Source organism: Sciurus vulgaris (genome assembly GCF_902686455.1).
Source record: "Sciurus vulgaris genome assembly, chromosome: 10".
Taxonomy (NCBI): Eukaryota; Metazoa; Chordata; class Mammalia; order Rodentia; family Sciuridae; genus Sciurus; species Sciurus vulgaris.
The window spans coordinates 3,277,566-3,292,361 of record NC_136470.1 but is presented as its reverse complement, the minus strand read 5'-3'; the positions used below and the strand labels follow the sequence as shown (position 1 = coordinate 3,292,361).

The 14,796-nt window shown below is 59.7% G+C and overlaps 1 protein-coding gene across 1 annotated transcript in view; it reads left to right on the top strand.

The window, feature by feature from the left end:
• The window catches only part of ABCG1 (ATP binding cassette subfamily G member 1), a 56,161-nt gene extending 47,587 nt beyond the window's left edge, over window positions 1-8,574 (top strand). The window contains exons 9-15 of the mRNA XM_079100458.1: window positions 1,471-1,619; window positions 1,752-1,853; window positions 2,660-2,828; window positions 3,608-3,708; window positions 3,819-3,977; window positions 5,912-6,030; window positions 7,055-8,574. Coding sequence (XP_078956584.1) covers window positions 1,471-1,619; window positions 1,752-1,853; window positions 2,660-2,828; window positions 3,608-3,708; window positions 3,819-3,977; window positions 5,912-6,030; window positions 7,055-7,283 — 1,028 coding nt within the window. The 3' untranslated portion in view covers window positions 7,284-8,574. The remainder of the gene's footprint in view (window positions 1-1,470; window positions 1,620-1,751; window positions 1,854-2,659; window positions 2,829-3,607; window positions 3,709-3,818; window positions 3,978-5,911; window positions 6,031-7,054) is intronic.
• Window positions 8,575-14,796: the final 6,222 nt, after the last annotated feature.

The window sequence follows — 14,796 nt, the reverse complement described above, 5'->3', positions numbered from 1 at the left end:
TGTGGTGGAACTTGTAAAGAACAAAGCAGTTTTCTTGTCTCCAGGTGGACATATCTGATGACCAGCTTAGTGTGCTCCCTCTCATGATGTCACTGGTTCCTAGAATTAGGACTGACCCTACATCCAGGATAAACTCATCTCAAACCCACCACTAATCCCCTGCAAAGACCCTTCCCCCAGGTCACACTGAGGCTGGGTGGACGCCCCTCCTTCTGGTCTTCCTGTCCCCAGCCTTTCTCTCTCTTGATCTCTGTAAAATGTCTGGCCTTCTGCCCCCAGAATTCCTAACTCCCATGACACTTCTCCAAGTTATGCTCAGCAGGCACTGCTCCTAGGTAGGACACACGTCCCACTCACAAGAGGCAGGCTAGGATGTCGCGGGAGCGGGAGGTACGGCCCGGGTGCGGGAAGGAGGCAGGGGTGAGGCTGCAGCATTTGCAGAAGCCATGGGCAGGACCCAGTTTATAGTTCCACCGGAGGGAAGGGCAGGCGGGGCTGGTGCCGCTGAGCAGGGGAAGGGAGGTGGGACCCACAGTCTGCCTGGAGGTGCGCTTGTAGAGGGAAGCGGGCTGAGGAGGAGAAATGTGCCCCTGGGAAGGTGCCCCAGGTCTGGGAGACGAGGGGCCCCTCAACATGCTCTGCTGAGGGGGCAGGAGCCCAGGGACTGTGGCCAGGGGTGGGTGAGTGACGGGGGAGCTTGGAGACCTCGCCAGGCAACCCAGCGTGTCCTGGCTCAGGGTTTGATGTAGGAGTGCTCAGCACCCTGGTTCCAGCCTGGGAAAGCAGACAGCTGGGGGCAGGGAGCTTTGGGCATCAGGCAGGATGGTGTTGGGGTGGGAACCAGGGCATGGCCCAGGGAGGACGTGGGGGACAGGGGTTGGAGAGTGCAGAGGCCGCTGCCCAGGGGTGGGGTGAGTGTGGGCCAGCCTGCTACAGCAGAGGAAGTGGGGCAGAGGGGCTCTCCGCCACGCAAGGCTGGACAAGGCAGAGAGGGATGGCAGCTGAGGAAGGCCAGGGGAGGGGCAGTGCCTGGACCTGGGGATGCGGGCGACTGGCCTGTGGCCTCAGGGTCCTCGGGCACGAGCACACCTGGGGGTGGGGGCCCCTCCCCGTGTCTCCTGGGACTCAAGCACGCGTCACACCCTGCAGGGTGAGCCCGCGGGGCAGCAGGCGGGCGGGCAGTGAGTCTGGGTGGAGTGAGTCTGTGGAGCTGGGCTCCTTACCTCCCAGGCTGTCCGCCGCTGCAGTGCACGTCTGCATTTCCGTCTCCTGACATGATGAATGGCCGCATGGGGTTTGAGAGCCCAACGTCGACTGATGAGCCATCTGGCCTCCACCATGGCCGTCCTCACGGGGCAGCTCCCAAGCTGCTTGGAGCTTCCCCGCAGGAGCCGTGACGGGGCCCCTCCACGTGAACGTGCCCGAGGGTCCTGTCCTGGGCCAGGCCTGACCTGCCTGTGTCTCCTGCAGTCATGGAGGTGGCCTCGGGCGAGTATGGCGACCAGAATGGCCGGCTGGTGAGGGCAGTGCGGGAGGGCCTGTGCGACTCCGACTACAAGAGAGACCTCGCGGGGGACGCCCAGGGGAACCCGTTCCTCTGGCACCGGCCCCCTGAAGAGGTAAGGCAGGCAGATCGGCTGACGGGATGGAGACAGGTGCCGCGGGCCACTCCCTGCCCCTGGATTGTGCACTCCTGCTCTGCACGGGACAGGCTGGCTGGGGGCTCACGGTGCCCTTCCCGGTGTCCCCAGGACTCTGCTTCCATGGAGGGCTGCCACAGCTTCTCCGCCAGCTGCCTCACCCAGTTCTGCATCCTCTTCAGAAGGACCTTCCTCAGCATCATGAGGGACTCGGTAAGAGCACCTCCAGTCGCCTGCAGGCACTTCTCTGGACTCACCTGACCCAGCTTTCAGGTTGCTTGTCTCCCATTTGCGTTAGTCCTGTCACTGTGGGGCTGGGGCGGCAGACGATCCCGAATGTCAGTGTCCACAGAGCCAGTGAGCGTGCGGCTGGCTGGCGGGGTGGCCCAGCCCCGCCTCTCTCATTCTGGGGCCAGGAATGGAGGAACAGCTCCCAGCTGAACTGCCCTTCTGGAGGCCCATGGAGGGCGAGCCAGAGGGAAGCCAGAGGGCGGCAGTGGTCACTGGTGCTCACGTTCCGTTGGCCGAAGAGCCAGGTGGCCAAGGCCCCATCAGGGTAGAGGGGGCGTGCGTCCCTTCAGAAGAGCAGCTGAAGGCATGAGCCCCGGGTGGGCCGTGGTCCCTGGTAGGGCAGGAGGCGGCTGGGAAGGAGCCCTGATAACACCAGCCCTAAGTGGACAGGCAGGCCACCCGGCTGGGAGAGGCCGGTGCACAGTAGCTCCTGCCACAGGCTCCTGGCAACGTCTGAGCTCTGCGTCTCCAGCCGGCTTTTGCTCCCTCTGCCCTGGAGTGAGACCTCCTTGTTTGCTGGTTTTGAAGAGAAGTGAACAAAGGACAGTAAATACTCCCATTTTAACAGCTGCAAAGCTTGCCGTGCCTGTGTGAGCACACGTGTGTGGGCACGCGTGTGATTTGGGCGAGGGCGAAGGCCTGTTTCCCTGGGATAGGGAGGATGGTGCAAAGACCCCCAACCCCAGAAGCCAGGCTCCTGCCCGCGGTAAGATCCACTGCTGCCCCAGGTCCTGACGCACCTGCGGATCACCTCGCACATCGGGATTGGCCTCCTCATCGGCCTGCTGTACCTGGGCATCGGGAACGAAGCCAAGAAGGTCCTGAGCAACTCCGGCTTCCTCTTCTTCTCCATGCTGTTCCTCATGTTTGCTGCCCTCATGCCCACCGTTCTGACCTGTGAGTGGTGCCCACACCCCAGCCTTCCGTTAGCTGGGTTCCTATCCAGCGGTGGGGCTCAGGGCCAGCCTAGACCATTAGATGATTTTTCTGGACATGAGGGTCCTGTTTCCTCAAATTCCATTTTATATGTGAACAAATGGAGGTTTTATTGTATTTGCTGTTAGACACCAAAATACAGTGTTAACCTAGAGGACTGACTCTGTAATGGGAGACTAACACAGTGGAAGGCGATGGAGGGATGCTTCCCAAAGGTTTGCTAATCAGGGGCCCTCAGGTTCAGCTATGCTCGCATGTTCCGTGTGGGGATGGCCTGAGCGCGGGCCCTGGGTGTGGAAGTGCTTCAGGCTGGAATTCCAGGCAGTTCCGGTCTGTTCACATGCAGCCTGCCCCTAGCCATCTCGGCTGGGTGGTGGGAAGCCAGCTTGCACACTTGCTTCCCACGGGCCCTCCTGCCTGCTGCCCTGAGTCTCCAAGAGCAGCACACCCTCGGCCGCAGAGGGCCTCACCCGCAGTCGGGCAGATGGAGCGGGACCAGGCAGGTGGCAGGAGTGGGAGCCGGCTGGGTCCCCACTCACCTCACCTTTCCTCACCAGCACTCTGGCTTATGGAGGGGCTGGGATTCTCCCAGGCTGGCCAAATGCTCCGTCCTGTTGTGCTTTAGCGTGCCAGGGCCCAGGCTGCAGGCAGGTGCTCTGCTGGGCTGCACGAGGCTCAGCCCAAGGGGCCTGGGCGTCTGGCTTCTGGGGCTACAGTGTGACCCTCTGCATTGTCCCTAGTTCCCCTGGAGATGGGCGTCTTCCTCCGGGAACACCTGAACTACTGGTACAGCCTGAAGGCCTACTACCTGGCCAAGACCATGGCCGACGTCCCCTTCCAGGTGTGTCCAGGGTCTGCCCTTGGGAGGCAAGGCCAGGGGCAGGAGGTCTGGAAGCAGGCGGAGCCTCAGCCCCTGCTGCGGCCGCTGGGTGACAGGCTGTGTGTTCCCAGATCATGTTCCCCGTGGCCTACTGCAGCATCGTGTACTGGATGACCTCCCAGCCGTCTGACGCAGTGCGCTTCGTCCTGTTCGCGGCCCTGGGCACCATGACCTCCCTCGTGGCTCAGTCTCTAGGCCTGCTGATCGGAGCGGCCTCCACGTCCCTGCAGGTACCGTGGAGCAGCACTGTGGGTGGCCCTCCACCTGGCCTGCCAGGCCTCGGCTGCCCAGGGGCTCCCCACCCTCCCTGAGACCTCTTCTGAATTCTGCCCTGAGCTTCCCAGACTAGGTCAGTCCCGAGGGGAGGATCACATTGTTCTTGGTGGTCAGGAGGGTTGCACTGACCGTGGACAGTGGCCACAGCATGTGCACCCATGGAGTGCCGCTGCATGCTACCATGCTGCCCCATGCTTTCTGACCGTCAGCTCATTTAGTCCCAGACACACCATTTTACAGGTAGGGAGACTGAGGCCCAGAGAGGCAAAGGGACTTGTTGGGGTCACACAGCTGGCTTCAGGCCAAGCCCCCAATCCCTACAGTACTGCTGCCTCTGTGCCCCGTAGCCATCCCTGGTCACCCCTGAACATGTGCCTGCTCCCCACCCCACCCCAGCCTCTCGATGGTCCCCCAGCCCTGTTGTCCAGAGAAGCCTGGGGCCACCCTCGCTGAACCTGCCAACCACACTTCATGGCTTCAGAGTCTCGGGCCAGTGCCATCCTTGGAACCAGACGGGGGTGCACTGTGCACCCCCAGGCCCTGAGGTTGTCTCCAGTCCATCAGTAGCAGCCGCTTGGCCTCTGGGTTTCCTCACCTGTGGGCGGGATGGCCACGGTGTGTGCCTCACGGCCTGTCAAAAGGTGAAAGATGACTCTCCAGAGAAGGTGCTGGGACCGCAGCCCCAGCCAGGCCACAGGGACGGCACCCTACTCCTCCTGCAAATGCCCACCCACCCTGCTGCTCTGACCCTTGCAGGCCAGCGATGGCCTTTGGAGGCAGGCACTTCCTTTGAGCCTGCCATGCTGGCCCATCCGTGAAGGCCCGGCTCTCCCTGCCCTGTCCCTCTGGGGACGCTGCACCCTCACCCTGCGGGGCGGCTCCCCACTCACACCAGCCCTGACCACTGAAGCCTGTCGGTCCTGCTCATCTGTTCCCCAGCAAAGTGCCCAGTCCATCCCTGCGGCCTCCACCAGCTCCCTGGGGCACAGTCCCAGTGGGACAGCCGCCCACCTGGGGCCACACGGCCCTGCCAGACCCAGACCCCACAGTGCTCTGCGTGCTCACGGCTGGCTGCTCCGAGTTCACCACCACCCTGCTCACCCCGCATACGATCCCCAGGCCATGTTGGCTGTGATGCCACTTACCCTCCTCCACCGACACACACACTGCACACGCGCACACCCTACACACACATGCCACACACAGCACAAATACACACACCACTCACACCACACGCCACACATGCATACACGCATCACACACATACACACTGTGCATGACACACATCACCATACACAATATAACATACACACCTCGCACCAGACAACCAAATACACCTCACACCACACACAGCAAACAAGGATACACCATGTACCACGAAACACTCACTGCACACACCCACTCACACCTGCACACACACCTGCCCTTAGAGGCTGTGGCCTCAGTAAGTCCAGCCTCTGTGCTGTGCTGCTGTGTCTGCCCTGAGGAAGGCACCTTCCAGTGGGACCTGTAGGGTCCCTGATGTCAGCCTGGCTCTGGGACTGAGGTGTCCCAGAGAGGGTCCCCAGACATGGAGACGCCCCCGGGGGTCAGCTCCTGGGGTGGCACACACCTGCCCCACTCAGCCTCCCTGGTCGCCTTCCCAGAAGAAGCCGCCACCACGCTGGAGGAAGTGCCCTCCTCACTCCACCTCACTGGCGGGCCCTGCTGGGGACCAGGCCCTGCTGCAGGGCAGTTCTCTGCTGCAGTCCCAATCCCGGTCGGCTCGTGGAAACTCTGACCCTTTGGGGCTCATCTTCCAGCCGAGGGTGACTGTCCTCAGGCCACGGAACAGAACTCAGGAGGACACCACAGTTCCCCCAGTAAGTTCTGTGTCCCTGCCCCCCAGGTGGCCACCTTTGTGGGTCCTGTGACGGCCATCCCCGTCCTGCTGTTCTCAGGGTTCTTCGTCAGCTTCGACACGATCCCGACGTATCTGCAGTGGATGTCATACATCTCCTACGTCAGGTAGCCGGGGCAGGGGACCTGGCGAGCGGGGAGGGGCTGCGGCTGGCAAACCCGTGCTCACCAGGCACCCAGTGCCCATCAGCCAGATGTGCACACACGCACATACATGTGCACACATGCACACTCATGCACACATGCACACACACGTGCATGCACACACATGCGCGTGCACGCACACACAGAACAAGGACAAAAAAACACCAGCACAAGGCTGCCTAGAGAAGCCAGGGTGCACCCTGGAAGTCTGGGTGGTTCCGAGAGCCGCCTTGAGCAGGAATACTTCTGAATTTTATGTGGAAAAAGCCACAAGGTCCTGGTGGTTTGTAAAGTGTTAAGAAGAAATCCGTGGTGAATGGGTGACCTTGCAAACATCCCAGGGTCACTGCACAAGAACACTGGTGCCTCGGCCCCGGGGGCTGTTCTGCCCTCTGTGGAGTGGCTCTCGGCACGCTGGCCCTTCTGTGGGCAGTGCCTGACTTCAGGCTTCACCGCCCCCCACTGCAGCCAGGCCAGTGACACACAAGATCCCAGCTAGGAACAAGGGCTGCTGTTCTAGAATGTCAGCTCAGACCTGGGTGCACTGTTCAGGAACACAAAGTCGGCACAGAGCCCCGGTACAGAGTCCCCACAGGACACGTGCGCGCCAGCACCAGGAAGCCAGAGGCCTGTGTCTTCTTTCTGAAAATCAGTGTTTCTGTGCTGGCCAGGTGAGCCATAGAGGGTGCACAGGCATTGCACACAGACGCTCCGATGTCTTGCCAGGGTTCCAACCCCTAGTCACATCTGACCATGACTGCACAGATGGAATCCGAGTGTTGTCAGCTCGCTCCTCCTCTGAGTGGTTCCTCTCTTCACCCCCTTGTGTTTTGCTGGAGGAAACAGAATTGGGAGGAAGCCTAGAGGAGCTGTTGCTCATGCTCAGCTTGGGGCACTGATGAGAAGCTAGGAAGCTTCTGGAAGGAGAGCTGTGTGGGCCGGGAGGCCCAGGGGACCTCGGGCCGCATGCTGGTGCTTTCCTCCCCAGGTATGGCTTCGAGGGGGTCATCCTGTCCATCTACGGCCTGGACCGGGAGGACCTGCACTGTGACATCGACGAGACCTGCCACTTCCAGAAGTCAGAGGCCATCCTTCGTGAGCTGGACGTGGAGAACGCCAAGCTGTACCTGGACTTCGTTGTTCTCGGGGTCTTCTTCATCTCCCTGCGCCTCATCGCCTACCTTGTCCTGAGGTACAAGATCCGGGCAGAGAGGTAGAAGCCCCGGGCACCAGCAAGGAGGCCAAGGAGGCAAATGAGGCGTGCGGCCAAGGGCCTGAGGCGCAGCGCAGCCCAACCGGAGACAGACTGCAGAGCACCGGCCGGAGGGCTCTGGGCCCGCCTCCGCCGGCAGGGTCGGCTCTCCTCTCCACCACCTTTTCTAGCTGTAACTAGGAAGATGTAGAAAGGTTTGTTTTACATGCAGGATTTAAAGTGCCAGAACTGGGGCAGAGTTCAGAACTGCCGCAGCTGGCACCACGGGGCGCCCGCTGTGAGGTTCCTGCTGCGGCCCCGTGAGGCTAGTCCTCCCCGAGGCCGCCAGGGAGCTGGATGTCCTGGGGCAGGATATCCAAGTGCAGGACTCTGCTCTAGGACTGCAGTGTCTCAAGGTCATCTTCCTGAGGTTTCTCTTTTCCAACAGAGTCACTTTTTGGGTCAAAAGTCGATAAATTTCATCTGTTTTAAGAAGTTGTATCTTTTTAGCACTTGCTGAGGACTTACCCAGGGTAGATTCCGTGCTTTGTGTAGAGAGTTCGGCCTGATCCCAGAGCGGGTCCCCCGCAGGCAGGAGGAGCTCCTGGAAGTGCAGGTGCCACTGTAGGGGGCGGGGCTCCTGCCGTCCCCTCCCCCCACCCCAGGGTAGGACGACCTGGCCCCCTCCTGCGAGCCCTTTCATTTCCATGTGCTTCTTACTTTAAGCCACTAGATTGTTCCTCCCTAACTTTCTGACTACCTTCGTTTTGCCTAAAAACAAAAAAAAAAAAAAAACAGCCACTTGTGTGGAAGATGACCCTGCTGATTCTGAGGAGGTCCTCCTGGCTCTTCTCACTCCATCTACCTCCGCTGAGCCTGGAAGCTGAGCTTCAGGAGTTGCAGCTGTGGCCAGGGCGATGGGTCAGCTGGAGCAGCCCTGAGAGAGGAGCAGCTGGACAGGAGGGGAGCTGCCACGAGACCCTCTCTTTCCAGAACCCCTGTGCGAGAGCCAGTCTCCTGTGAAGACTGTGTTTGTGGGGGCAGGTCGCTAACCTCTCTGAGCCAGTGTCCTCGCCTGTAAATAATTGCACTAGACCGCGCGGCGCAAGGTCCTCTTCAGCTTCAGAAGGTCCGGAGGCCCGAAGCTCTCGTTTCCTGCTGGTAGAGAATGGAACGCATCTGGATCTTACTTGCACATGCATTTGGTTGGAAAATGTTAGAGAGTTTTTTTATTTTTTCACTCCTAGATCTTTTTTAGTAAATCCAATGGAAACGCGAATTAAAATGTAGTTTTAAGTTTGCTTGTTCTGTACAGACACGGCCTTCTAGATTCAGCTTGTAACCAGGGTCAAAACTTAGCCTTTATAAAAGTCTTCATTTAACTTCAAGTGTAAGACGCTGCACACAGGCCGGGCCTGGTCGTGGAGCTGGAAAAGCAAAAGGCCCTTTGCAGAGCCTCAGAGTCCCCAGGCAAGGCCAGCCAGAAGCCCCCTGGCCCTCAGGAGCCCTTCCCTTATGCGGGAGTGCTGTGGGCCCACAGGGACATGCACTCCAAAGACGGCTCCCTCCCTTCTTGAGTTCAGAAGGGAACCCGAGGTTCCCCCAGATTTAGAATTTGTGTCCAAAGAGCACCAAAGCCCTCTGAAGGGATTCGCTGCCTAGAAGCTCATGCGGCCCCATTTCCAATTTCCACTGTGAATAGATTATTTTTACCCCTTAATAAGTAAGGATCTGATTGGGGTCCTTGCAAAGGACAGATATCGGGGACGAGAGGGCTATTCAGCTGGCTGCTAGAAGGGAAGGCACGTGCCAACTGCCACAGGTTATCTTAAAGGCGCCCACCCACAGCAAGTGTTGCCGGCCCCTCCCCTGCAGGCCTGAGGGGGCAGCCAGGCAGGCCAGGGCGTCCGTCCCTCTCCCAGGGCCCACAAGTGCCCTGGTGCTGATCGGGTCCCCCATCACCCTGCCGGCCGTGGCTTGGTTTGCAGGGGCTCCCTCCCCTCAGCCTTTTGTTCTCGGGAACTTTTGCACAGTAACTGCCCCAGTGACCTAAGACAACAACCAAGCAGCCAGCTGCTTTTCAAAATCATCACAGTGAAGCTGCGTGGTGGCACGCTCTTTCCTGTGCTGGGATGTAACCCAGACAATGCCCATGTCTGGTGCCTTTGGTGACTTCTGGCTGTAACACATCCCCTCCCCCCTTGGAGAATCCACAGCCACCCCTTCTACTCTGCTGACCAGCCCCAGTGAATCAAGTCCCTCCCAGTTCCTTTGAGAGGGAGGGGACTGTCCCCGGAAGGGGAGCAGCCCTGTGACCCCCGAGGGTGGGTGCTGGAGTGTGATCCTACCACCTGGGGAGGCACCTCCAGCACCAGGAACTGCACCATGGGGGTCTTGGGTGAACACTCATGTCAGAAGCCCACTGAAGGGTCGTTTTCCCAGCTGGAGGTCCGAGGTGGACAGAGTCCTCGAGGTGGCAGCTGCCTTGGTGTGTCTCTGGGAGAGTGCAGGATGCTGCGTGCCCAGCCGGCTGCCCTACGGTCCCTCTGTTCCTTTGCTTTCTCATCAAACCTCCCTGATCCAGCCAGGCCTGGTGCTGTGCTGGCCCTGGAGGAGGAAGCTCCGCCCTCTCGCTGTGCAGGTGAGGACGGCTGAGGCTGGGAGAGGCTGGGCGAGCTGGGCCCTGAGCTAGGAAGAGCAGTGGGCCGAGCCCGTCGGGCCTGGTGTCCCTGCTTTTCTGCTTTGCCCTGCTGCCTCCTGTTGATCCCTGCAGATGAACTGAGATGCTTCAGCAGGTGCATCTGCTGACGTAGCACGTGAGCAGCTATTCAGTCACCCATCTCGCCAAGCAGATGGCATCTGCCCTCTTCTTTGAGGGCCTCACGTCTGAGTGCCCACTGGGGTGTCGCTGGCTGGCCTGGGGCTGCTGTCACCTTGTCTCAGTGGAGAGGGACCATCCTGCCTTTGTCTGCTCTTAGCTTCCCAGTGCTGCACCCCTTGGGCCAGCTGGGGCTCGGGCTGGCATAGCTGTGCCCATCTACATACATACGTGCCCACGTGGGCCCAGACGTGCAGGGGTGCAGACCCTCTCCAGTGCGTGTCGGGTAGTGTTATTCCATGGCATTTCCTTCATCTCAGTAGCACGGTGGCCTGCAAGCCCTCACTGCCCTCCACCCCAAGAAGTAAAGAGAACCTTCTCTCATCTTGTGCCTGTGCTGCAGATGGGAAAGCGTGGTCCTTACCCACCCAGGCTTCTGTCCGATTCCAGCTAAGTCAGAGTGTGACAAGAAGTCAGACAACCCAGTGGGCAGAGGGAGGTGTCGAATGTATGAATAGGAAGTCAGATCATTTTAAGAAATAAAAGACTGCTAATAAAATATTTTGTATAAAACTTTTTACTTGCATCGTGTGTCAAATGCTTCAAGTGATTGCTTGTTTTTTGCTAAGCCAATGACGCAAACGAGGTTGTATTTGTCCCCCTGGTGAGGCCTCCCCTGTCCTTGCTCCCTCAGGACAGGTTTTACTTGGACTGCCCCAGGTGGTGAGACTTTCTGCTGTCCTCCCAGTATCCTCGCCCGACTCTCCTGCTGTGTTCCTGTGACCCCTGCCTCACAACATGCCAGCCCAGGCTCCAGGCTTGGAGCCATTCTGGCCTCACATGCAGCAGCCCATTTGGACCTGCCCATCAGTGCTGCCCCTCTGTCCTGTGCACCACTGCAGGGGTCTCCACCCCCAGGACCCAGGGACAGCTCCAGCAGAGGACATCCTGCCGGCTGTGCTAGTTTGGCAGAAAATTCATTTCCCAGGCCCAGACTCTGTAGAGAAGCTGCTGCTGGGAAGGTGGCCCCCATGAGGTTTGCCCCAAGTCCAGGTGGGCAGGACCAGGAGTGGGGTCAGGTGCTGCCTTAGTTCCCTGTTCCTGGCGCTTCGTCCAGGTTATGTGCCTGAAAAATGGTCATTTTCCAAGGGCAGCAGGGGCTTAGGCTGGGCTTTCACAGTGGACTTGCTCCCACCTCTAGGGCAGAGCAGAAAGCAGGCTGGGCAAGGTCACAGCAGCCACACATGGTGGTCCCTACAGTCCTCTAAGGGCAGGGAGGGAGGGCATGTGGGCATGAAGGCTGGTGCCCCAGGGGGAAACAGAGAGGGGCCCACTGCCACTACAGGCCACTTCTTACTCTTGTCTCTACCTCGGTGCCCCCTTGTCTCAGGGAGGTCCATTCTGAGGTCCCCAGAGGGTGGCTGAATCTGCACATAGTAGGATCCTATCTAGACTATGACGGACACCCAGGATGAGGACTGATCTATAAATTGGCACAGTGAGAGATTGACAGCTAACAGCAGAGAACAGTTATATCAATAAGCCATCGTAAAAGCGTTATGGATACGTTCTCTCCCTCAAATATCTTCCATATTTGTGGACTGTGCCTGACCACAGGTAACTGACAGCAGGGAAGCAAGGCCTGGGTGAGGAGGACCACTGACCAAGAAGGCAGGCCTCCAGGCAGAGGCCAGAGCAGGTGACAGGCAGGCCTGCCTGCTTCCTGATGACCCTTCTCTACCCGCTTTCCTCCTCCATTTTGGGGAGGCAGAGGCTTAGCCTCAGCTCGTCCTCCCGTTGCCTCTCAACGTGCCAACTTGCAGATGCTCCTGCAGCAGACTTCTGTGCCACCCGGCATGCCCAAGGCCAGCAGGGAAGCATGTCCTGCATGAGGCCAGCACCTGATGCCTCCCTGTCTTAAAATAGTCCCCTGGCATCAGAAGGAGAAGCCCTCCCATGCACACGGGCTCCGCATCCTGCAGGTGAGGCAGTGCTGTGCCGGGGCAGAGCTGGGGCTCTCCCACACCTGGTGGCCACTGCGGGTCTGCAGAGACAGGAAGGGAAGCACTAAAGCACTCTTGCTTGTCACAGCCTGTGAGGTCACAGCTGAGCCTCACTCTGCTCTTCGAATGCTGCCTGTGTGCGGAGGCAGAGCGCTGGGCGGGGGCTTCCCACACTGTGGTACGATCTCGTCCCAGCCTCTCACCTTCCCGGGGAGCCACCCCACAATCGCCCCTTTCAGGTCCACAGCCAGGACATGGCCACAGGTGCAGGAGGTTTGCATTGTCCCTGGGGGTCATGGTTTGGGGACAGCCTCTCCGCCCCTGAGATCTTGGGAAAGGGTGAGTTCAGGCCATACTAACCCAGAGGGTCACCCGGCGAAGGCCTCCTCTTGCCAGGGTGGCTGTCCTGTGGGTGCCCTGGGCCTGTACCTGGACGTGGACTCAAACGTGCCCATGGTTATAGGTGGTGTTCATGCCTACTGACTTTACAGGACCTAACATCTGGACACCTGGGACCCCCATGAGGTCCCTCCCCTTGATGGGAGCTGAGCAGGCCAAGATGCCGCCCAGCTGGTCGGCAGCCCCGCCCTCGAGGCCTGCTTGGGGCCAGCCCTCAGTTCCCCCAGGTCTCCTTGAAGGAGACCTGGCAAAGCCCTTCCTGCTGGTGCTGCCGGCTGGCTTGTCACTTCTGCGTCACCTGCCTCGTCCCAGCAGGGCAGTGTGCCCAGCAGGCCCCTGGAGCTCCGAGAACACTGCCAAACAGGAGCGTGCCGAGGACACCACAGGCTCGTCCACTCCAGGGAGAGTTGCCAAATCGCCTCCCGTCTTAGGGGACCCTGGCGGTGCGCCTGCAGCTGGTCCAGACACACCAGGGGTTGATGGAAAGTCGGCGACCGCAGGTGCTGCTGTGGGCGAGGAACACACAGGGAGAGCAGGATCTTCCCTGGAGGTGCAGGGCGCCTCTGAATCTGATGGTCCCGTGGTTGGGTTTTTCTGAAGATATTTTTATGGACAATGGGGCTGCCTTGCCCATGTGCACAGGCCCAGCCCACAAGACAACCGAGGTGGACACCAGAACACAGCGTGTTCCCTCCCCTCTGCCACACTCAGAAGGCATGGCGCCCACTCTGCGTCCTCCACCCTGGCCCACCCCATAACAGCCCGTGTGCCAGACCACCAGGCACCATGCTGCCCATTCTGGCCTTAAGAGGTGTGGGAACACCATCCTTGGAATGTTCCAGAATCCATGCAGACATTCCCCTTCTGAGGGACTCTACTGTGTTGTTTCTACAATAAACCATGCTTTAATCAACCTGAAAATCAGCAAACATTCTTCTATCCTTACACTCTGCAGTTCAAGCTGAGAAGCCTTTCCGGAAACCCAAGGAAGGAGACGCAGATGTGAGACAGAGGCGTAGAGAAGAGTGGCCTGCAGGTGGCGCTGCAGACCTGCCCTGAGCCCTCCATCTCTGATGCGGAAGCGCCCACCCTGGCATCCAGGTGACGCCTGCAGGCAGGCTCTCAGGGTTGCAGGTGCGTGGGCACCTGATTCCCCATGAGGTTGCCGCCTGTTTGAAGCCAGGAGCCTGCTGGCGTTTATTTAGCCTGTTGCAGTGATACACGATGGCGGGGTCCATTCCGACATATTCAGGCGTGCGCCTAACTCGGTCTGCTCCATTTCTGTCCCCAGCCCTTCCCTTCCCTGTCCTCCTCCCTGCCTCTGGCCCCACGTCTGCTCTGTAGGTCTTCCTTCTATCTATTCTTAATTGGCACATCACGGTTTACGTAAAGCAGGTGGGGCCCGTGGTGTTCTGAGGAACGGTGGATTCCCCTGCCATTTCCCTTCCTTTGCTGTCCCCTGCAAGCGGTGATGCTGGCCTGTGCTCCGTGCTGCCCTGCTCTGAGAAGACCAAGGCAGCTCATTCCCCCGGGCCTGGCAGCTGGCTGCTCGTTGGCTCTGTGACCTGGGGACCGCTAGGACCTGCTTCTCCTGATTCCCTCCCCTGGGTGCCGTGTGTGAGCGCAGGTGTCAGAGGAAACAGGACCTCCCCTGCTCCCACATTAACTCCCAGGTTGGTGAGGACTGGGCTGTGGGAGGAGCACAGCAGTGGTCAAACCCTGTAGGTGTCCAAGGGTGCCCTCCAGAGCCGGGCACCACAGGGGCCAGGAGCCTGCCCTCAGGGCAGGGCACCAGGAGGCAGGTCTGGGGGATGGGCAGCAGAAAGGGTCAGCAAGAGAAGACCTGCAGGGTCCAGGCCAAGTGGGGCAAGGACAGCTGTCCAGAGAGAAGCGGCAGATGATTCTGGCACCCTGAGCGTGGCCTCCCAGGCTCAAGAGCTTGAGAGGCCACCTCCGAAGCCACACTGCTGGATCGACGGCATTGAGGGCCAGGTGAGCCAGCCACATCCTGGTGTTCTGCACGTCCTCGGAAGTGAACTCTCGGTTCTCCAACTAGGAAGCCAGACATCACCTAAGTGGGCAAATCAGCAGAGGTGTAAATGCACAGGTGCCCTTGAGATAGCATTCACAGAGGTGGACGTCACCAGGAAGCGCACAGCAGGCCATCGCCACACCTCATCTCCCGGAAGGAAACCCACTCATCACACCCTCTCCCAGCCTCGCCCTGCCCCAGGCCTGGGCCCGCCTTCTGTTTCTGGGGGTCTGCCTGATCTGCGCATCCCACGTGGATAAAACCACACCGCACTGCTCTTTGAGTC